Raw genomic sequence first — 24506 nt, 5'->3', positions numbered from 1 at the left:
AAAAATTAAAATAAACATTAAACCCGCTAAAAATTTAAAAATAAAACTTTAAAACTTTAAATACTATCAGACTTACAGTCAGATTACAACACCTTCAGAGTCTCCACGAACTGACATACTAAGCCAGGCTGGCTCACTAGAACAGACTCTGAATTTCCACCCAGTAAATGAGATGACAAGTGCCCACTAGTACGGGACAGCAGCAAAAGTTTCCAGCACAGCTAACTGCCAAGCACCTCTAGCCCACCTCAGATACACTGTCACCCAGGCCACAGCAGCACACTGCCTGACCTCAGCGCGCTCACACCCAGTGCCAAAGTCTTACTACAGATCAAACAGGGTTATCTGAGTGACCACCTGATGAAGAAACCATTTCCACACAGCTCAGATTTGAGAGAAAATGTTTACTCCATTTCAAACCAGTGCAAGGAAATCTTAATTACTTTCGGCAACAGCCAGAAACACAGAGCAACTGGAAATAAGTACTGTGGAATTAGCATCACCATCGTCTTAAACTTAAGCTTTAAGGTAAAGTCTTAAGACTTTATTGGCATGACCAATGTCACGACATATCTGTATTAGCATTAGAAGTGCTTCCACAGGGGCACTGACCTCAGCCTAAATCAAATTACTAAATCATTTACCCATCACTCTGGTAGGTCTGCAGTCCACACCGAGGTTCACACAGCTCAGAGAAGCTGCCAGCACAATCTAAGCTCACTAGTTCAAAAGTAGCTCAGGTAAATATTCTGTGACTGCTGGGACAGACGTGCAGGATATAAGACTGTGCTGAGAACAATGAAGGTACAGCTTAAATTCTCAAGGCACTCACACTGACATGAACTGCAACCCAGAGGTCTCCAAACATTGGGAAATGCAATGAGTGAGTCTTTATAACTGCCTACAACATACATTTGCCAATAAATTGAGGACATCATAAGAAAAATTAACACCATGCACTCACAAGACTTTCCCTAATTAACCACATACACCTTCACCCGAGATCATCACCACACTGATTCAGCTGACACATGCTCTTGTATCAGAACAAAACCTGTTCCTTTTGCTGTATACGCCTTCAAGCAACTCTCCTGACAGTGAAGGGAGAAGGACAGCCAAGTCCTGAGCTCAGCTCCAGCCACCGCACAGAGCCTCGGGAAGTTCCCTTCGGCTCCTGGAGCCAGTCCCGCGGCTGCCGCCAGCTCCCAGCTGCTCTCTACAGACCCTGCCACGGCATCTCCCCAGAACCGCTGACACCCCCAACTGCCCTGCTCTCCTGGTCAGAGCACACCCACCCCAGATCTCTTCAGAGCTGCCAAAGCAAGCTCGCAGGCTTGCCAGGACTTCAACCAGCCCCCTGAACCTACTCCAGGCATTTTGCTGCCACCAAGTCAGCTTTGTTTAAGCACCCTGTAAGCGCCCTGGAGAAGACCGGGGCTTGGGACAGTGCTCCAGGCCCCACAGAATCTCCCGGCAAGCTCGGAAGGTCTGCAAATCTTCTCAGAAGTGTCACCTTCCAGCAGCCTGCTCATAACGAGCCCCACTGCAGTGTTTCTGGAGACAACTATAGCTGCCTGTGGCTGCTGTGCTGAGAACTATGCTCAACAAGGGAGCAGTACCTTTTTTTTTTTTTAACTCACAGTTTTGGCCACCAACAGATAACAGATGAGTTAAAAGGTTCATATTTAGAAGTAGTCCTGTACTTTAATAGAACAACAGCATTTGTTTGCCTCTGGAGCTGTTGCACACACACCTGTCCTGTCCCCGCTCCCTGCAGTCCAGTGTAACACCCCAGTGGAAATCCTGCCTGAGAGGTCAGGTAACAGAGGGGAGATAACACATGAGAAACAGTGTGAGGCCAGTGCCTTAACCTCCACCAGAATATAAGCCAGGCTTTGTTACCCTGTAGCAGCTGTCACACTTTACTGCAGCCTACCTCTGCACACTCCCCGCTCCCTCACACCCAACCCTCCACAAAACCGCTCCTACTCCCCACTTTGGCTCTTGACAGCTGCTCTTTGAGAACATCTCCAAAGCTATCTGCATCCTTTCCTCCAGAGTCTTCCCTTGATTTCTGATTTGCAATAGTTCCCACCAAAAAAAACCCCTCAAGTCTTCAGTTTGCGACTATTGCCTGTTGTTCTGACCATGCCTCCTTCACACGAGTTCCTCCTTGGATCCTACACTGGCAGGCACCAACCCCAGCTGCCCCGCGGGGATCCAACCTACCATCAGGGCTTGGAGGTACCGTGGCAAACAAATGGCTACTCGTCTTGAGGAAAATAAACCCACTGTCTGATGTCAGTTACAGAATCCCAGATTTGGCTTTAGTGGGACTAGATTAGACACAGAGCAAATAAATGTGTATGACGATCCCGAATTTCCTCAGATTTAAACACCTCGTGTCAACAACCCATCACTGCCAGGGTCTGCAGACACACCTGAAGGGCATCTTCAGCATTCCCCTCTCTGCTGGGGTCCAGGGAGCACACCCTGAGATCCAGAAATCAGAGAGGACTTCTGAACTGACAAGGACATGAAATCACACCAAGCGATACCCAGCTTAAAGGTTCTGACATTCAGACACCCTCGCCAAGGAAACACGAAGCACCGCCACATGCTGCAGAACAGGACTGCAGGGGCACTTCCCCAGGCAGAACTGTACTTTGACCAAGGCCTGCTTTGTGAGTGCATTTAACTTGGTAAAGCAAGAGCACCCCTGAATTCTGATCACTTCTTCACTTCCTACATATTTTCCTCCTGTTCCTTAGGTTTTGTCACGAGAAACAGCCACCTAGAAGTATTCACTACAGTTTAACGACACATGGAAAAAAGTTTACAAACTTTACGATCTAAAATCTGAACTATTTGGTATGAATTACTTCTCATCACAATTCAGAATGTAGCAGGGGACCCTTTTTCTTCTCTGCCTTAACAGAAATGACAATATTTGGCCACTGTACCCAACATACCAACAACTTCACCCCAGGCAGCAAACTGGCAGGAATCAAAATACTTTGGAGGTCCAGTACCTTGCTGTGCACCCCAGGCATTTTGGTGGCAGATGCTTTGCTGGAATTGCCATTTGCTTAACCCCTTCTAAAAACAAGTAAAGGAGTCCCAAATACTTACCGTTGCTAACCATGCGCCTAGCTACTTCCCAAAGGACCAGCCCAAAAGCCCAGATATCGACCCTCTTATAGGAGTCAAAGCAGTCTGCCTGGATAGTTTCGTCCAAGACCTCTGGAGCCATGTAGCGTTTCGTACCCACGCGGGGATTGTTCCCCACATCCAACTGATTCGTGCTTTGGGAGTGCATAACCGCAAGGCCTGAAGGACAGAAAAAGATAAAGTCACTGTTGAGTCCCCTTTAAAACTCTAGCAGCGTATGTTTAACATTACATGTGAGCAGTGACACCCATCAGACGGTTTCTTAAAAAGAAGGAGCTGAGAGTCCAACTGTCCAAAGACCAACTGGGTCAGTTCCAAACTAGCTATCAAAAACAGCCACTGTGTCCGCAGACTTAGACCAATTATCTCCTCAGGGATTACCATTAAGCACGTTATTGCACTGTTGCAAAATGTTGTCATTAAGTGTTTTGCAGCCACTGGATGTCACCAGCGCTCTAGGCACGTATACACAGAAGGACAAGCATCTGTTACTTAGAAGAAAACAATTTTACACAGCATTCAAATTTATTTATAGAACTTTTAGGTAGGTGGATATATCTGAACTGTGGGGAAAAAGAGAAAAACACTGCATGATGGATATACACAAGTTAAAAAAAATAAGGCTGGAAAATAAAAAACACCATATCTGCAGTACCTTGAAAAATAAACATCCTCAAGCTGATCTAAAATCAGTCAGTCAAAACCACTCTACCTGGTTTCTACTAATTACTAAACATTTAAGCAAAGAACATTATGCGAGGGACTAAATTACTGTAAATTTGGAAACACAGAGTACTCATTTTGCCCTGGTAAACAGAGCACTGCAAATTGAACAGCAACAGGTGCATGACATAACTAAGCAATAGAAAAGAGGACACAAACTCTCCCTAATTTCCTCAACAAATCTTGTAAGAATAACACAAACTGTTTACCACTGAGTTTCAGATGAAACTTAAAGCACTTTTACTCAGTCACACGTAATATTAACTTATCACCAGATATTTTTCTTTTTTCCAAAAAAGAGTCCGTACTTTACTGTAACAAAAATTTGGAAAATGCTTTCCTACAATTTAAATGCACTTCAAGTAATTTCAAGCTGCTAAGAAAATGCTTACGGCACCTCTAGAAAGATACCATCTACTAACCTCCTGACTGCTGAGGAGATAATCTGGAAAGCCTGCCCTCCAGATAGAAGTATTTTTGTCATATTTACACACACACAAAAATTTATGTATTTGTTTATATTTATACTAACTTATAGAATACAATATGTATGGAATATAATTTTTTAAAAAAAAACCTTGCACACTGGAAACAAAGGTTAGAAAACAGATTTCCTGGCAAATTCTGAAAACTTCAAGACTTTGGAGAATGCTTTGATAAAAACCATAATGCTCCATCCAAATTGGGCAAACCAGATTTGATAGACTGACAGGTCAAAGGTTTAAAGCTGAGGGATGCAAGTCAGCATCCTGCACACTACAAACTAAGAAAGTGTTGCAATAAGGTCAGGGGACAACAACGTTGTAATCAGGTTCTCATCCCGGTGGCATCTGTGCTGTTTCTGAGCATTGGGAAGCAGATACTGCTCTGCTTCAGTTTCTTTTCACCTCCGGAGATCTCAATGCACATTTAACTTCAGGGTGCATAAGTGCTTGTCACAGTAGCTTTTTAAGATACTAATTCTTTTCAAAAAAAAAAAAAAACCGCTTGACAGGAATACAAAGTGATGTAACACACTGGTTTTCAAGACACCAAAAAATCCTCTTTAGTATACTGTAGTACCTGCTAGAAACAAAAATGGAACAAATAGGTTTTGTTAGCATTCTCTGCACCTTCCTTACAAGCACCAGTGTTTGCTTCAAACAGACATCCACTGCTCTACATGGAGGGGCAAGGGGAAGGAGGGAGGAAGAGGAGGGCTGGGCTTTTTCTTCTTTTTGTATAAGCGTTACTCTGCTGTTCTATGAAGTTGCCCAAGTAAGACCTATTACCACGCACGTGCATTGCTTTAGAAGTAGAAGGGCAGAATTTTTCCACAGTGCTGAGAGACTGAAGCGAGACTGACATCCATCCTTGGACTTTACCACACAGTTCTGCTTAGCTTGAACATATCGGAGACAGGCAGTTTTGTAACTGCAGCTCGGTGCGCTTGGGTTCTGCTCCAAACGCTGGTTTCCAGCACACCCGCGGAAGGACAAGCAGCCGCTGCCCAAAGCTCTTGCCCTGGCTGCCAGACAGAAGGACGAGGCCTGAACAGCAACCACCACCCAGCCACGCTGCGCTTCGGCGTGCGGCGCCCTGGCTGCCCACAGAACAAACACAACATGTGCACCAAAGCAACTGTACTCCTCTTCCCTGCAGAGCCGACGCCTACTCTTAACAGGTACCTTGCAGGTCCAGAACCTGGCATGACCAACAGAAGCCAAGTCCAGCCTAGCTCTGAGCAGTGCAGTGAATCTTTCCATCTGCTCATACCTACCAGTCTCTAAGTGCCACTTTGGTGCATGTGTTGAAACAGGGAAGGAGACCAGAGGAGGAAAAAAAAGACAAAACTATACAGAAAAAGAGGGGCATGAATATATACCAAAAGCAGTAAACTCTTTGGTAACTCTCCTTTACAGATAAGGAACAAAGAACATGTCAGACACACACCTGAGGATTTCACATTTTAAAAAATAGATATTTTGCCACCATAAAAACTAAGTGGGAAATGTTCCTTGCTGTGCCCTCCAGAAAATCTCTTAAGTATTTGAAGCCTTTAGATAAATGATGTGGTAGATTTCACTTAATTAGTGTGATGTTAATCAATGCCAGTATGTGCTGCCCCTCCTCAGTGTGAACTACAAATTTATTTAAAAGCCAATCTCTGAAGTTTCGTATTTTCAGCTGACTGCTCCATTTTTTACTTACTATTCCCTCTGCAAATTTAGATAGGCCCAGGTGTGTGGCTTTCATGTTTTCCGTGTGTATGTCTCTCACGTCCCTCAGGCAAGAGTGATAAGAACTATGCAGTGGAGTTATTATTGGAAAGAAATCCCACCTCCTGACACACTTTTTGTCTAGCCAATGATTCCTCAATACTATTGTTCTACTGCTATTTTATCCCTTGTTGTTGGAGAAAAGCAAAAAATATTGTCAGACATACATCAGAAGGACACGGACCTGCTTGAGCAGGGCCAGAGGAGGCCACGAAGATGCTTGGGGGGCTGGAGCACCCCCCTGTGAGGACAGGCTGAGAGAGTTGGGGGGTTCAGCTGGAGAAGAGAAGTCTCCGGGGAGACCTTAGAGCGGCCTCCCAGGACTGAAAGGGGTTACAGGAAAGGGGGGAGGGACTCTTGATCAGGGGGGCAGGGATAGGATGAGGGGTAACGGGTTTAAACTGACAGAGGGCAGATTTAGATGAGAGCTAAGGAAGAAATTCTTCCCTGTGAGGGTGGTGAGGCCCTGGCACAGGTTGCCCAGAGAAGCTGTGGCTGCCCCCTCCCTGGAAGGGTTCAAGGCCAGGTTGGACAGGGCTTTGGGCAACCTGGGCTAGTGCCCGGGGCAGAGGACTGGGACTTGATGGGCTTTAAGGTCCCTTCCCACCCAAACCATTCTAGATTCTATACCCCGAGGGGTGAACGAGCCACACTGTTTCAACTGTTCTCAGCATCCTACTGGCTTAAAGTCCAACACCTGCTGGTCACAGAGAACCCGACTCTGGGCTTGCTGAATTATCTGGCAAACAGCTCAAGCTGGATGGACCGACGGAGCTTGGGCCAGCGAGCGCACGGTTCAGGCCATTTCTTAGTTCGGAAACGAGCTGCAGTGTAACATCTGCTGCTGCTGGGGCCCACGAACGGATTTGAGCAGCGAGCGGGGCGCGCGGGGCAGGCCCGGGCCGACGGGCAGCGACGCCACGCCATGTCAGGGCCGGGCCGCCGGCGCCATCTCGCGGCTGCTGCCAGCGCCCGCAGCGGCGCGGGACCGGGGCGTGTGGCTACCGGGGCGCAGGGCCGGTCACCAACCGAGGGGGCGCGGCTACCTGGAGCACCGGGCCAGCCACCTCCCAGCTCCAACAGCAGGTGTCACCCAAGGTACCGAGCGCATGGGCATGGAAGTGAACTCACCTAAATCGGCTATGCAGCACTGTCCATTTTTCTTCACGAGGATGTTTTTGCTCTTCAAGTCCCGGTGGGAAATGGCAGGTTTCCCCTGGGTTCCAAATATCTCTATGTGCAAATGTGCGAGCCCACTGGCTATGGAGAGGACGATGCGGAGGCAGCTGACGGTGTCCAGGGTAGTGAGCTGTAGGTAGTCATAGAGAGACCCCATCTCGTGGTAGTGGGTGATTAACCACAACTGGGTACTAGAGTTTCTGGAAGTCATATCAGATGCAATAAAACCTAGAAAGAGAGGAGGAAGAAAGGAGAAACAAGATAAAATGACAGAGCTCCTTCAAGACTCCCCCCACAAAAAGGATCGATACTACTACGCCCCTCTTGCAATTTAAAACTGTTTAATTAAAACTTTTCCATGCTGTACTGAACTGAAACCAGACTGCAGGTATTACACTATGATGAAAAGACAGCTGAGCATTCTGGAACTCTAACTCAAGTCTACTCACAAGAACATATTTATGTATTTTGTCAGTCATACCAAACAACTATTCGTTGGGACAACATACTTCAAAAAAATACTATATTTTTTTCCTTCTTTTTGAAGGACTTGGGGATGGAGAAGTTTCCAGCTAAACAAAAAGACCACCAGGCTGCAGCACATGTGCTGTCCACTCAACAGGATCACACTGGGAAGAAACAATACCTCACAAGTCATAAATAGTGATCTCCTTTTTTAAGGACAACAAGCAGCCAGTGCAGGCTGACGAGAAAAGGGTTAAATGCGTTTCATGTACATGTCACATAAACAGACATTCTATGTTGTGCCAGCTTCACACCTACATCAAAGGTAAGTCTCTTCAGAGACATGCCAAAGGCTTGCTGTCCCACTGGAACGTCACACCCCTCTGACGAAACAGGCTGACCAAATCCCACCCCACCACAGCAACAACCCGCTCTCCAAGGATCTGCGGCTGCTTGAAAGGTGCCAAGGGATTGCTGCAGCCCAAGAGATCAGACCTATGGGGCTGCTCTGAATTGCTGCAGGCTCCAAACGCCGCATCTTAACTGCTCCCCAGCTCGCAGCTGAGCCATGGGCCATAGCAAGAGGCAGAGGGCTAAGGAGAGTGTGGCAGCACCAGAAGATCAGCATTGCTAAGAACATGGAATAGTAGTAACTCTTCTACTTCAAATACTAGACAGGTCAACTGCTGTGCAACTTACTTCCAGGGTGAAGTAAGGCAGAGCACCTGTATGCATCAGAGCTGCATTTCACAATGGTTTTCTACAAAGGAACTGAGAAAAATTTCTCTTCAAAACCCACGAACCTCAAAAACTGCTTTCAAAAAAAATGTGGCGTCTTAAAACTGAACCCAAAACTCAGGAGCAGCTCCCTCCGAATTTGTTGTCTATCAGCATACGGTTGACCTCAACAGCTTTATCTGGGAAGCAGCAAAAGTTTTATTCCCAAGTTAGAGGAACAAATCATGTTTATTAAAAGCCCACATATGACATTTGTCAGCAAGAACACCCACTACTTTCTCTCCTGAAGTCAGATTTCTGCACAATATGACACTTTTGTAATCTGTGATATTGTTTAATATTGCATCTAAAAAAATTCTATAAAATAGCCAACAAATTTGACAGTTATTAAGAAAGACTATACACAGACAGAGGAACATGGGAAATGTGTAATGTAATTTCAGCCAAGTTACTTGCTCTCTTGGGAAGGAAAGTTCAATAATTCACCTTTCAGGAGGCCACCAAATTATTTCTGTAGTAACAAAGGAGCTGTTTCAGGAAACATTAGACAAACATCTAGCAGGGTGAGCTATAGAGCCAAGGAATATTCTCTGACAAGAAACAAGAATAAGGAGCCCAAGTAAAGATGATTGAAGACAGACAGATTGCGGGTGAGGTCATGTCAGCACTCAGAATACACGCTGCTGCTTTTATTTGTAAAGGTGGCACATCAGTCCATACTAGGAATCAAAAAGGCCGCTTAAACTTCAGCCATGGCTCACAACACAAAAAAAGCCATTTTCTAAGCTCTCAGAACTGAGCACATGAGGCACAAGTGATGCAGAAGATTAAAATCATCATACTTTCATATTTACAGGGAAGTGAGATAGATCATACAGGGGCAACTATAGTTGAAGTTTAAACACCAAAGGAGCTTAGTTTGACCCTGAGCAGGACAGTTAAACAGAAGAAAATAATGGATTCACACTGCACTTTATTCAGGCACAAGGAGAAGTATCAAATATTTATATCTCATTATAAACTCCTCCCCACTTCTTCTCCACTTCTCCCAGGTGAACTGAAGTTCTAAGAAAACACCCCATCTTCTCCACCTCACACACTGTGCCACATTCTTTGGCTGCCCTGCAACAAGAGCTGCAGGGGTGAATTCTTAGCAGGTGGGTCTGTGGTACCTCCGTTCTTCTCTACACACTGTGCTGCCAACCACTGATTAATCTGGTTGACTGCTTCTTGCTGGAATATTGCAGGAGGACAGTGATTCATGGTTGCTACAACACCTTCTCCAGTTGAGACTCAGATTTCAGCACCCTCCTGGCAAGCCTCCCCCTTAAAATTTCCCTTCAACTGTTTACCGCAAACACAAGAGCCTCATCTCAAAGACTGGAAGGTATGTGGCAAACCTGCAGCGCTCTGCAGGGGCACTGCTCAGGTAACTCACCTTTACACCACCTACCTGAGGGTACGTGAGTGAGGTTGTCCTACTTACCTAATATATTTTCATGTCGCAGCAATACAGTGTTGTACAATTCAGTTTCCCTGAACCAGGATTTTTCATCCCTAGAAGAGAAGATCTTCACAGCAACATTTTCTCCTTGCCACTGACCCCTCCAAACTTCTCCATAACGGCCCTTTCCTGGGGGGAGAAAAAAGACGGAAGCTGTCAACTAACAATCTTCCCAGGGCAGAAGGACAGGATCAGCTCATAGGATGGAAAATCAGTCATGGCCCAAATGTCACACTGATGTAGTTTGATCACCCCTGCGTACACTTTTTACCACTTGACAGTCACGCTGTGCTCCAGTCCCTCAAATTCCCTGTTTGTTTTCAAGCGCGAGCTCCGAGAACATGGAACCCTCCTCCTTGCACGCTGGTCCAGTACGCAGAGTGTTTGTACAGGGCAGGTGTAATCACTCAACCACCAGCCACAAAAGTGCTTTTGCGGCATGCTGCAAGGCCAGTGCACGCAATACAGATACAGCTAGGAATTCTGAAGCTAGGAGGACAGGAAGGATATATAATGCTGGGGATACAGCCTTTACATTTCCATTACATCAGCCCTTGCAAAACCAGTCAGCACAGCCAGACACACACAGTGCAGAACGATGACTTAAAACCAAAACAAACAAAAAACATAAAACGAAAAACGCACCCACAAACAAAAAAGGATTAAAAAAACCCCATGAAAAACCCAAACCCCCACCTCTGTCCTGTGGAGATCAGGACACACTCTCTGCACACCAAGCTTTTTATCCAAATAGCTTAGAAGAAATGTATGAAATGAAGTACCCAAGAGGAAAGCAACATCCAGGACAAAGCACAGCAGAAAAGCTCCGGTCATTGCCATTTCCATCACAGCCTGAATACGACAGCCTCAGGCTTCGTGCAACAAGCTGTGCTAGAGCTGACCACTATAAACATCCAAACTCTGCTGCTCAGCAGTCTCTGGAGGCACGTAGGAATCCACAGCAAGTACAACCAAATGAAGAGACACCCAGCACTGGCGTCTCAGTGCTGTCACCCAGAAGAGACTCCCTGCACAAGCGCTTTCATCTGGTTCTGCTGTACAGGCTAAAACACATGGTCTCTGGAAATTGTGCCAGTCTGAGTTAACTTGGGAGCAGGCGTAATTCCAGAGACACACTATTCACACGTATATACACACAGAAAAAGATGTCTCCGTGTCGCAGGCAAAATCATCATCCATACCATATTCTACAGTTTCTGATGAAGAGAAATCGCAGAGCATCAGAGGACTTACACTTGGATTTAATGCAAGTGTGAACGTTTGTGCCTACTCAATACATGCTATAAGCCAAAAGCACAGAAACACTGGTAAAATGTAGGCCCAGTCCCTATAGATTCACAGATTCATCTGGTTTAATCAGGCTTGATTTAACACCCTGATGAGTTAAAACTTCTAGTGACTTACAGGAAGGTGTTAACCTGTTCTGAGTTCAAATCACTGAAGCAGCAGCATAACACATATTGAAAACAGCCTTTTTTTCCTACTAGCATCAATCATTACCATGCCTTCCTCACCACTCAAGTGCCAGTAAGGCATCTTGGCTCAATATCACTGCCTCAGGGTATCTTTGACCCAAATGCTTCCTAAAATTACTAAATTCAATTTTAACACTATTCAATTAATTTTATATATATATATATATAAAAATATGTATGTATTTTTATATATATATATGCTGAAGAAAAATTTAATGGCTCTGTAAAATTAACACTGAAGTCCTACAAAAAACTAAAGACCCAGAAGAGTTTTAGGGACGAATTACTAGAGATTCTCTCTTTCAGAGGGAAAAGAGCAGCAGCAGTACCTCACTGCCTGCATGGTCCCAAAGCAACAGCGCAAAGCAAGGAAGCTGCAAAACACTCATGTTCCCATTTTCATGGCACAAAGTCACAGGGTTTTTGCTGTGGGGTTTGGTTTTGTTCCTAAATGCCATGTTAGTCACTTTGCTTGATGCTTTAACTCCAGATCTCAAATCCAGATGATCCTTTCCTAATTCTAAAGCTTTCTTATTGAACACCATTTAATGAACAAAAGTTTCACAGTTTGACAGTTTCAAACTTCAAATTGAGCTTACTTTTCTAAAACCAGTTTATTTAGCTTACAAAGTACCCAGACAAGCCTAGTTTGTATTTTCTAACATCGCTGAACAAAGCTTACATTTTTCAATCATAAAGCACAGATAATATTTGCCCCTTTCTTCTGCATAGATCTGAAAGAAATTTTTTCATTTTGCTTTCCAAAACCAAGTATGTTTCATAAGCCAAAGCCTGAGGAGTTTCATATATTATATAAGCAACTGAGGAAAACCAGTTGATTAGGATGGGAGATAAAGCTTTCTCTCTACATTCGTTACCAAGAATTAGCACTACATGCAAACAAGAATTATACTAACCTACACACTCTACAAGTGTGATCTGGCGAGCCACCGTTCTTTGCACCAAGAAAGGAAGTCCAGAACCACTTCCAGATGTGCAGGAATGGTCCAATAAATCCTGTTCAAAAGGAAAAGCAGAAGTTTACAACCCATGAGAAACCTCCTTTTTTCCCCATTTGAATGCACAAAGGTGCACCACGGCACAGGACGGGTTCAGTTAAAAGTCCCTGGCATCTCAACGGCTCTGGTGATGCCATTTGCTCGCTGAGGATGAAGACCCCATTGCTGTTACTGCACAGGTGGACAGAGAACGCTCTTCGCAAGATTATACCACTTTGAGGAACATCTCATGCACAGAAGAGACTGGCAGGGGAGCTGTAACTCGGGCATAATCACCTTCTGCTGGAAGTTTTAGAAACAACACAACAAGGAACAGCAAACAAATCAAGTATCATTTCATTCTCAGCTCTCTTATTCTGTCTCTATCTTATACTTGGCATTACAGTATCATTTTGTTTAATAAATAGATCATTTTGTTTAATAAATAAGTTACAATAAATTTACTGCCTGTGAACCTGGAAGCTTACCCATAGCCTACAAGCTAGCCTCTGTAGTGAAATTCCACCCTTTTTCAGCACTTTGTTGTTCTCTCACTTAGCTTGTGCTCTCTCAATTCTGTATGTCACCTACTTCAAACAGGTTAATATCAACTTCTCCCCCACACACACCAAATTACTATGTCTTGCAATAATCTGAGCCATGTCAAAAAGAAATAGTCTTACTTTCTCTGACTTCTATACTTAAGACCTTCATCCCTATACAGTTGGCAGAAAGAACCCCAACATTTACTTTTGAACATTCCTGCAGACTTTCCCCATTCTTCCTAGCAAAGATGACTACAAGGGCACAGCACCACAGATGTGTTTTCACTAACTAGAGCTAAGGTCACATCCCAGCCCCACTGATCTGTGGCATCAGATACTCTCAAAATCTATTTTACAAATCCCTGTGAATAAGTGTGTATTAGAAACAGCCATTCAAAACTTTGAACTTTTATTACTGTAAACACTTTAGAAACAGTCACAGCTGAAAGTTTCTAATTGAAATGGTAAGACAGATAAAACCAACATATTCCTGTGATACAACCTTCTTAATCCATTGCCTGCACACAATTTGTGCTCAGTTGACCATTTTGTCTGAAGTAATATGGGGAGGGGAATAATTTTTGCTGAAAAACACCCTCCAGACAGGTGTCTCTTGGGTCCGTGTAAGCCGCATGGAGAGGGGACAGCCCACACCTCGGTCCTGGCGCTTGCAGCCAGGGCGGTCTCGGGGGCACCTGGACCAGAGAGGCACCAGCTGCCAGCCACCACTGGCCACCAACACCACCAGCGTGAGCAACACTTGCTGGCGAAGCGTTTTCCTTTTCAGTTTTTAATTATGTGTTCAAGGCCGCTGAGCTCAGCGGGGCCGCAGGCTTGCTTCACTGCTGCGCTCTCCCCCACCATGTGGTCCGGTGGCTGAGCCGGGTGAGCACCCCGAAACCAAACCCTCCGGGAAGGGCTGCACCAGCGGGTGTGCCAGCACAGCATCCAGGCCCCGTCGCCCCCGCACCGTCCTCCCTGCTGAGTCCAAGCGTGAATTTGTGGAACTACGTGCCCTTGCAAAGCGGCGCTCCAGCTGCAGCGGCGCAGGAGGGCAGGAGGAAGGCTGTGGCGGCAATCCTCACCGGCCTGCTCCTGCGTGCCCACCGTGCTGCCGACTGGGCGGGAGCCTCTCTGCAGCCAGGCTGCCCTGCCTGCTGTGCCCAGCTGAACCTCCAGCCACCGTCCCAGAGACAGGCAGCTATCCACAGGTCCTGTGTCACACCCATCACACTCGCTCAGGTGTCCTAAAAACCACGTGGCACCTTCATGCCACTGGACACCTCTGCTTCCGCAGCCAAATCCCAAATATAAGTGCTAACAATTAATTTAGTAACAGAGAAGAGAAAGGAAATCATGCAATACTGTGCAGTTGTGCAGGCAGCCTGCCAGGTTGTAAGTCCCTGCCCCAAATTAGAACTTCTTTAAAAGACAACAGCCAAATAATTTATTGTAAGTCTCCTTCCCTAAAGTGGCTGAACCATGCTAGATGAACAGTCCCTCAAAAAAAAAAAGTCAATTCTGTGGTAGGTAAGTCATGGGAAGTTTTGATCCAAACTATTCAAGTTTGGTGCAGTTAGTTATAACTGAAAACGGTTTTAAAATAAACAATGTGTACACTAGATATGTCATTGATACTCCTGAAAATTTTCTGTAACAAGTCCTTCTCAAAAAGCTTTTCTCAGTTTCTTGTATTTTTAGTGCATGGAAATGAGACTTTAAACTGTAAGCTTATAAAAAACCGTGAGTGAGACCTAATTGAATGTTAAAATCCTATTAGTCTTTAAAATGCTAATACCCAGCTACTTTTATGGCTAGGGCATCCATACTAGTTCAAAGCTTTAACAACTGTTATTACTGGACTTTTTTTTCCTTCAAAAAGGAAAATAGGATAAAAAAGCAAAAGCATAATTAACTTTCTAATATTTCCAGCAAACTGCACTACTGGACTTTAACCAGATCCGATGAAATCTCATTTCTCCTAACAACTTTTTAAATGAGTGCTCAAGAAAAAGATAATTCAAGAATGACAGGAGATTGCTGTTTTGCTTTTTAATACAAACCGAGAACTCCTTTTCCTTCCTGCTTGTATCAGAAGAAAAAAAAAACCAACAAAAACAACAAAAAACCCACCACAGAACCCTTATCTGCAGCAACTGTAAAAACAAGATTTGAAGAGGACACAGCTCTTTCCATTCCCCATTAGGAAGCTTAGGGCTTTAAGCATTTGTTACACTATGGAGACTAATCCTCAATGTAAACTAATCTAACGTGTAACAAAACCAGCAATTTAAAGCACACAATGGAGAAGAAAAATCCGGAATTTAAAAAGATTTAGTGTTTAGATGAACATTTAGAAACAAGGAACTATCAATTACTTTTTTTACATCAGCAGCACTCAGGAGGCACACCAGAGGCACTGCAATCACAAAGCTAAGCGGGCCTGACAGCTGAGAACAAAACAAAACAGCTCCTTTAGAGCAAACTTTTACAGTTAGCAACTTCTCCAATTTCTTGTAAAAAGAATTTTGATTTATTCTTCTTCGGTTTAATCACCGTTTCTAAGTAACATTAAATGACCTGAAGTGCAAAAGGTTTGCAAATGGAATGGAAATGGTCTTGCACTGATAAGAGATAAGAGCCGGTAAAAGCTGGAAGTCAGCGCTCAACGACAGATAACCAGTTGCACCCATCCCTGGTTCATGGTGAATGTATCAGAACTGGTTGTTTTAAAAAGTAACACAGACTCAAGCCTCCTGGCTCATTAGAGAGAGCCAAAGCCATCTGAAAAAAAACAGCTGAAGCAAAATAGCAGGGCAGGAGCAGAAAGCTGCTGCAGCTTGCACCACCCTTGAGCCTGCAGCGAGGTTTCAAGCACTAGGAGGGAGGGAGGCTGTTCCCACTGCTCTGCCTTACCAGGGAAACCAGCACTGAAAAGCCAAGCTCTGGTACCAGCACGGCCACTCTGAGGCCCCTCTAGATCCCGTTCTTGCTCTGACCGCACCCAAAAGCGGTGCCCTTTATTAGGGTACTACAGGTGAGGTGAATTGGGGTAGTAGATGTAGAGGGGTATTAGACATATGGTAGTATAAAGGGGCACTGGGATACTAGAAGTGGAGTGAACTAGAAGCAAATACAAGAATACTTCGACATACATGATACTCTGCCTCTCTCCCAGCCTCCAAGAACATTCAGCTCAGGGACTTTCTTAGCTGATTTTTTTTTTTTTTTTTTTAATGTGCTTAACATACAGTCTTCTCATCCTGTTGCTCTCTGAATATATACAAACCTGTAGCATCTAGAAAAATCATTGGGCTAAGGAAGATATCGAAGGTAATTCCTCATTTAAATACCCATTTCTGTTTCTCTCTCCTACAGAGAGAAACACAGCAATAAAATACCTAGTCAATGTATTTAGCAGCATATTATTAAAAAATATTTGTGCTTTGGACCGTTTTTCCTTAGCTACTTTTCAACCCTGCAGTGAAAGCACGTGATGGCGGGAAAGCACTGAAAGCGTTTTCCAACCTCTTCATGTTGGAGAGATTTTATCTTAGAAATGCAAGGAGAAGGAAACTTCCCTTTGCATTGGTCTCAAACACTCCAGCTGCCTCTGAAGCCTCACTTGCTCAGTTTCGATAAAACATGGGAAAGCTGCTGGGAACACTTTTTCTTCTGGCCTCAAGTGAAAGGGTAAGATACATTAAGTCTCTAAAAAGGAAACACTTCCCCATGTCATTTTATTTTCCAGAGACTGTGTGAACAAGAACTTATTTTAAAAACTGATTTTTGAGTAAGCAGTTCTCATTTCTTAAAATTCTTATCGCTCTTCTATCAACAAAAATTCACTAATTTCCTAGTCATGCAAGAACCCTGCTACTAAGATCATGGGAGTCAGGCTTGAAGTTTTTAAAAGTTAAAAATATCTGTATCTTCTCCTTCCCCTAACATCACACCTTTTCCAGCCTTTCAGGCTGCCTTTTGCATTTTTCGTTTCACTTCAGGCTACCCACCAACCAGGCATACTGTTTTGCTGTTCAGACACTGCTTCTAGAAGCATGAACAGTTTGCCTCCGGTTTACAGCGATTCTTCAGGTCAAAGGAACTGTACTTGCAAAAGCTGTCTTCTGGTTGCATTCCACTGCAAGCAGAGGGATGTCACCACAGGAGCCCTGATGCTACGTGGCATCCCCCAGCAGCAAAAGCTCCTGTTACTGATGTGGCCACCTCTGGAGGATACGAGCAGGGAGCTCAGAAGTGAAGAAAGCTCACACTAATTTTCTCCACACACACAGGTTACTTACTGCCAACGTGCTGTCTCCAACATTTGATGCAATGAGTCCCTCAATTGTGCCATATTCTGCATCCCTAGAATTGAGCCTCTCCATATGGTTTTTCTGTATTCTCCGGATGATCAGCACAGCTACTGCAGAAAAAACTATCAGCACGATCACAGGAGCCAGTATAACGATGATTAGTGTTTCCATGCTGTAACCCGCAGCTTCTCCTTGAAAGGTTTGCCCTTGGAAAGGAGAGGGGAGAGGGGGGGGAAAAAAAAAAAAAAAAAAGAGATAAAAAAATCTCTTGGTCACGGGAGGTGTGCCAGTGGGCCCTGGCGGGGAACAACGCAGACCAGGCCTCACTGCCTTGATTAAACCCTTACTTTCACTAGCCCTGAACCCATCTTGCTCCCAACACGTTAGCTGAAAGCCGACCCTTTTTCCCTTGTCAAAATTCACTATTTATTAACCTCTCACCTTTAGAGGAAGGCAACTGTGCGGTGATGTTCATGTTGCACAGGTATCCTTGGCAGCACTCAACAGCCTGGTCAGGAGAGGGAGGTGTTTTGCAGGTCATTTTCCCTTGTTCGTAGACTTGGAAGCAGCCTTTCTGGTAAACCTTAGCACCGTCATTAATGCTCAGGGAAGCAAAACACTGCTGGCCTTGGCAACGATCTCCATTCCCACAGGACATGCCTTCACACACACATTCGTAGTGGACCATATTTAGCTTCAGTTCATCATCTATAGAAGGGGAGAGTTGAGGAAAAACACCATCTTATTCTTAGTTTCAGTTCTACAGAGATAATGAAATCATTAGACAATAAACCCCTTTGTTTAAAGGGAGAAACATGCAGCTAGTGCTGAAGAACCACCAAGTAGGAGCTAACGACGGTAATTTAGCCGTTTCAGCAAGACAAAGATACTAGCTTGCACCATCAAAGAAATACCAGTCCTATCTGCCCACTCCAAGTACTCAAATTTCAAGAGTTCAGTGACATTTTACATCACCTCTGGCAAATACACTACTGCGGGTATACAACACGGGAGGGTCATCTCCACAGAGACACTCTGCAGAGGGAAAAATCCTAACAAACAGTGTAAATTCAAAACAGATTTGCTAAACCACATTATAATTCTGTATGGAAATAGCTATTCTCGAGCATTCCGGAAATTACTTTAAATCAAATTAAGGCCATTTGAATTCGCAGTGGACACAGCTACACAGGATTTAGCAGGTTTAACTAGCCTGCTTGAGAAGTAAATCTGGACCGACTTTCCCAGGAAGAGAAGCCTCTGAGGAGTACCTTGCCAGTCTGAGTAACCACGGACATAAGAACTAAAGCGAGAGGCAGCACACCCTGTCAGCAGGTACAACAGCTCCCTTCTAAATCCAGATGCTTCAGCTAAGTAAAAGGAAGAATTTTTAAGTGAATGTACAGAGTAGGAAACTAAACTTCTAAGTATCCTCAGCAAAGCGTCCAGAGATGCCTAGACAGGACACCCCCTCTCTGCGCAGAGCTGCGTACACTGCCGCTCTCAGGAAGGGCACCGGGTCACTCCAGCCTCTGCGGGCGAGGACGCTGCTCTCAGGTAGCCCACACGAACTCGGGAAGCTCAGCACTGCCCTGGAAGACGGAGGTACCCGTGGTGGCACACAGCCACCTGCGCTCACAAATAGCCGAGGCAAGAGGCACAGCTGTGAAGGACAGAGCAAGGCACCGCTGTTACACACACCCCTGCATACACACACACACGTCAATGGCCACAACTCATATTTACATTCTCTTTTTCAGTTCTAACACACAAGAAACATTTCCAGACACAAATACAGTGGACACTCCTAAAATAGGAGCTGAGCATACCATGCATTGGCCTTTCTCAAGCCTATCATTAGAGTCTGCCCACTGGGAATAACTCAGTTTGTCTTCCGCTTTGTTTTCCTCCCCTCCTCCCACAATGAACAAATACACAAATATAATTTTCCATTTCTGAACCACTAACAAAAACTAAATTAGGGAAAGAATCCTGAAATCAGACAGCATCTATCACATTGATTTCAAGTACTGGTATACACATACCAAGTAATGAGTTTGCTAATTTTGTGGAACTTTTTTTTAAAAAGAAAAAAATTATGCCAAACGTTCCTATAATCAAAGTTCTGTTCCTTCTCCTCCCAACAGCAGCAGTGCAACACAACTGGTATTGTAACACCCAAGCCCTCTATCTTGGTTTGGCTGGCTGGAACTGCCGAAGGCATTTGGAGCCAGAGACCTCCAAGGGTTGCGTCCTGCCTCAGAGAGCCCAAGGTCCGCACCTCTGGCAGGGACAGCCTTGCCCGGGCCGCCCAGGACCTGCAAGGATTTCGGACCCTCCAGCAAGCGAGCCATTCCTGATGCCACTGACAAACACTGGCCTGTGAGCAGAGCCGAGGGCTGCAGGCCACAGGAACAGACAGTTCGGCTCTGATGAAGTGGCAGAAATAGCGGCTATAAAGAGCAGGACAGCGAGCCCACCCTCCAACAGCCGTACTGAGCCTACAAGGAAATTTCATCTGGCTTGCAGCCCGATCCAGCCTAATACTTCCCCCTCTTCTCTTGACCCAAGAACCCTGCAAGACTGAGCAAACCTGATGCAGCCAGTGGAGCCGTTCTGGCAGAAAACCACCTCCCCTCGCATGGCACCTCTTGGAGGAGCTCTGCGATCCCAAAACAGGCCAGGAATGATTGCGCAGCCTCTGCACAGTTAATCAGCCCACGCAGAGCAAACCTGCCATCCCTTACGAGCCGTGAACTAAGGCACCGCGACTCCAAGCACATTACCTGTCTTCTGAGAGGACTGCTCTGGTCTGAAGGCAGGGAGAGCAGTGCAACATCACACACCGGCTGTGGAGACGTTTAACAGAGCATGAAGACGGAGTAACACTGACTATATACATGTGAGCTGCTGCAGATCCTGATGTGTCCACGGACCAACATAACTACCTGCTGTAAAAGTGAAACATTTCTGTTGAAGAATTCCTGGGTTCGAAAGGGAAACACTCTCCTTCATGACTTGTTACTATTCCTTATGCCCAGACTGCTCCTTTACTCAGTTGGTTTTCCAACCCCATGGTACATTACCATGTACCAGCCAGCCTTTCGCTCACTAATGCTCCTGCGGTGCCACACAAAAACATCAGCTGAGCTTTACCCAAAGAGGAAGGCTCATGCAGGCTACAGAACCAGCCGGAGCACTGACTGTGCCCTCCCGTCCCTGCCTCCACAGGCCACCAGCGAAGGCAGAGCTACAGGCCAGAAGCCCAAGAGCAGACAGACGGGGCAATGCTTCAGTGGACATGCTACTGCACCCACAGAGCCCTCCGGCCACGCACAAAGCCGGCTGTGAAGGGCTGAATATTCCAGCCGTACCCCGAAGTGAAGCCAGCTGCACCTGCAAAGCACAGTCCCCTTGGCACACAGCAAGCCCAGAGCAGAGGCAGAGCTGGGCAGGGTGATGCTCCTCCACAGCTCGTGAGTGTGGCTCGGGGGGCAAGTCTGCGGGACAGATGTGACCAGCAAATGCCACAGGCCAGCTGCGATCAAAGGGTGCTGGCTGAAGCAGACCAACCCCCCCCACCATGCGCTCAGGGGTATCTATCACCTCAAGAGCCCCAGGCCATCCGGCCAGCTACGTCTGGGGCGGTCGGGCACACGCGCAGGCAAGCGGCCAAGCTTAAAAATACTTCCATGACCTAAAGACAGTCACGGCATGTATTTCTGTTTTGTAATACACAGACTCAGCACTGCGCTTCGGGCCCATATATACTGTGCACACACACACACAAAATCTGACTTGCTATGCAAAGATAGAGATTAGCATTAACTGCTCATTACCTAGTTTATTAGTTCATTATTAGAAAAGCGTCAAAATGGAAGCTCTTTTATTTTGTTTGCTTATTCACTCTGTGAAAGTCAGTTTAGAGAGCTGACTAATTATCTAGGTATTTCAAGAGAACAAGAAGCAAGACACTCCACATTTTAATCAGTAAACTGGCAGGTGCAGTGTTTAACCCCCTGGTGACTGCACAGGCCGCGTCACACTGCTGGTGTGTCGGCACACAGCCCTGGGTGTGTCCACCCGCACCTGCAGGACACCAAACTGCAAGACCCCGAGAACACGGGTTAGCGATGGAAGTGTCTCTGTTTCCTTGCACCTCTACAAGTTATTTACTTCTGTGTGGAGTTTATGTCTCACAACCCCTTACCAATCTGAAGAGTTTTACTTCACATTTCATATCCAATTCCTGGACTGTAAACACTGTTAACTGTTTGGGAAAATACCAAACAACTTCTCCCCAAGGAGAGATACACTACATAGGTTTCTGGTAACACATTTTAATTTTGAGGCGATCTCTTCACGTTTAGAAGAGAGATTCATTTTCCACCAGAACAGTTAGTAGAATAGGCACTTGGCCACCTTTTTGTATTGGCACTACAGCAACACAGTTTCTTCAACTATCCTTGACTTGAAAAAAATGCCTATTTTAACTATGTGACATGATCAGCAAATATTGAAGTAATTTTAAGAAGGACAAAAAAGTAAAACCACACACCCTAAGTCTCAATTTTCTTTCTAAAGACAGTCTCTAATTACATTACATGTACCTTTTAAAGAAGGGCTTTAACAATATGAAACAATTTCCTTTTATCAATGCACCACCACTGCACACCTGCCCTTTCAAACTTTCATCAAATCACAGAGTATCTCGAGTTGGAAGGACCCATAAGGACCATCGAGTCCAACTCTCCACAGGACTAAATTTCACCTTGCAGGTAAAGGCTACCACACCTCCCTGCACAGGTAAAACATACATTTAGCACGTGCATGTGAGCATGTGTTCGGAGAAACAGCCTACATGACACCACATGAGCTCTTAGCATGTGGCTGGAAAAACAGCCCGGTGGCCACAGGTGGACAAAGGCAAACACGACCCTCACTCGCCGAGACGTGACCTCGCAACAGCCTATGCTGAAGGGAACAACCCCACCCTGCTGATTGCTCCCTACCCAAGAGCGAGGTGACACAGAGAGGAGTGACAGCTCCGGTCACCGGGGAGGGGGCAGAGGAGACCCCGCGGGAGCAGCTGTGCCTCGCAGCCGCATTCTGGACATGCACAGACGCTGCCGTCACCCACCGGCCTCAGCACGCGCGGCCGGTCCCAGCCCTCGAGCCGCCGGGGTCTGGCCAGCCGGGCCAGGCCCATGCAGAGCCACGCTGCGGCCGCCCTCCCCTAGGTAGGCTGGCTGCCTGGCTTTGAGCAGGACTCCTCTCATCAAATGAACACCTGGAAATCAAACCGGGCGAAGCTCATGAGCTGCTGAAGAGCTGCTGAAATCTCTAGTAGGATGAAAGGGACTTCAGGCTCAGAAGCCAGAATACTTAAAAGCAGCAATATTCTTTCTCTTTTTAAGTGACTAGGACTGGGGAAGAGGTGAAATCTGCTAGTGCTTCAGATCATAATGAATTGAAGATGAAGGAAAGCAGACTTGGAGAAATTAAAAACTCTTTAGAATCCATTTAATTGTACATTAGACAGCTCTTTTTTGGTGGTTAGCTTCCCTTTAAATTCTTCACCGTTTCAGGGAAACAGAAAATAATAAGCTTGTAGAGATGACTACTCCATTCAAAGTTTTATTTCCTCTTTCTCAGTGCATATGGTAACAAGCAGTGTACGACTGCCATAACAATAATCACAGAATCACTGAGGTTGGAATGACCCTTCAGATGATGGAGCCCAACCATTAACCCAGCACTGCCCAGGCCACCACTAAACCACGTCCCTGAGTGCCACATCTACACGTCTTTTAGATACCTCCAGGGATGGTGACTCCACCACTTCGCTGGGCAGTTTGTAAATTCATAAATCCTACATAAAATAAATTATTAACAAAAGCTTTTGACTTTTCCAGCACTAAGAAACAGCTGTTTAGTTTTATTATTGCTCTCCCTATTACAAAAAGCCCTAAAGCAGCAAAACCACCAGTGCTGTGGCACCGATGACCAGAGAGCCCCAAGGTGCCCAGCCCTGCAGCGGGACAGCCCCCTGGCCCAGCTCCAGAGCAGGCGCAGGGCTGTTCCCAGAGCCAGCTCCTGCAGGCCAGGCAGCAGCTCCCACAGCCTTGGTGGCTGCCAGATGCTCCCTGGCTGGGGCACAAGGCCCCGTCCGGCCACCCTGGTTCTCACACCCAGGAGAGGGGCTGCATTTGGTGGGGAAGCGGTGGCAGCCAGAGCAGAGCACGGCCCGGACACCTTCCCCTGCCACAAGAGAGGGCAGACACATCAGTAGCACTTCACCCATCCTGCTCCCAGCGCAGCCATCAGATCAGGAAACGGCATTTGTGCACAGTCGGTAGCAAGTGAAAAACCTCACACTCTTACACATAGGCATTACATTATTTAGAAAGTGGTCTGCTTTAGTCAGGGTTGAGCTTCTTGGGAAATGAAGAAAAAAAGTCTCCTGCCCCACTTCACAGGGCTAATAAGTAACACAGAAGCGCTGCAATAAACCTTCAGAATAAAAAGGTTTTTCTGGGCTCAAGTAGGGATGAGACATGCTTCTGCACTTAGTATTCTATACAGTGCTTCATTTTTTGGGCTGGGTTGTGGGGGTCACTTTTTTTTTTAAGATCATGTTTAATCTCATTACCTGAAGCCTAGAAGCAATGCAGGAACAGTCAGAGTCTGCCCCTGAATGCTACTCAAAGATATGCCCAGACATTTTTCACTCATCAAAAAAGAAAACAAACAAACACCACCCATAACCTGGTCCAAATCACAGTGAAAGGAAGTGGACTGATCTGTGATAAAATACACAGGAAAAAATATCAGAGGCTTTGTGCTTTTTTTTGTGTTGTTATTTTGTGCAAAGGGAAGACAAAGTAACTTCCTCCCCCAAAACATCAACTTTTTAAAAAAATGTGGAAAAATCACATGGGAAAGCATACTGGTCACGGTGCACCAGAGCCACCTCCGCAGCTTGTCAGCCAACAGCAGAGGATCACCCTCCAGTCCCTCAGAGGATCTCCAGAGGCGCGCTCTCCCTCAAAACACATCCCAAGCACGTGGCTGCGCTTCTGGGCACCTGAGCCCGAGCGCGGGCTGCCAGCT

The 24506-nt window shown here is 45.8% G+C and overlaps 1 protein-coding gene across 2 annotated transcripts in view; it reads right to left on the bottom strand.

Moving 5' to 3' along the window:
- ACVR1 (activin A receptor type 1) overlaps positions 1-24506 on the bottom strand; it is a 64326-nt gene that overhangs the window by 4915 nt on the left and 34905 nt on the right. The window contains exons 1-7 of one of the 2 annotated variants that reach the window (XM_074828422.1): positions 20180-20314; positions 17835-18101; positions 17382-17599; positions 12452-12551; positions 10021-10167; positions 7284-7559; positions 3133-3330 (exon numbers count right to left, since the gene is read on the bottom strand). In XM_074828422.1, coding sequence (XP_074684523.1) covers positions 3133-3330; positions 7284-7559; positions 10021-10167; positions 12452-12551; positions 17382-17599; positions 17835-18081 — 1186 coding nt within the window. In that variant the 5' untranslated portion in view covers positions 18082-18101; positions 20180-20314. Of the gene's footprint in view, positions 1-3132; positions 3331-7283; positions 7560-10020; positions 10168-12451; positions 12552-17381; positions 17600-17834; positions 18102-20179; positions 20315-24506 lie in introns of those variants that run through there. The other variant, XM_074828423.1, reaches the window with a different exon arrangement.

This window comes from Strix aluco, chromosome 6 (assembly GCF_031877795.1).
Source record: "Strix aluco isolate bStrAlu1 chromosome 6, bStrAlu1.hap1, whole genome shotgun sequence".
Taxonomy (NCBI): domain Eukaryota; kingdom Metazoa; phylum Chordata; class Aves; order Strigiformes; family Strigidae; genus Strix; species Strix aluco.
Note: the sequence above shows the minus strand (reverse complement) of the source record. Positions and strands in the feature narration are given on the sequence as shown.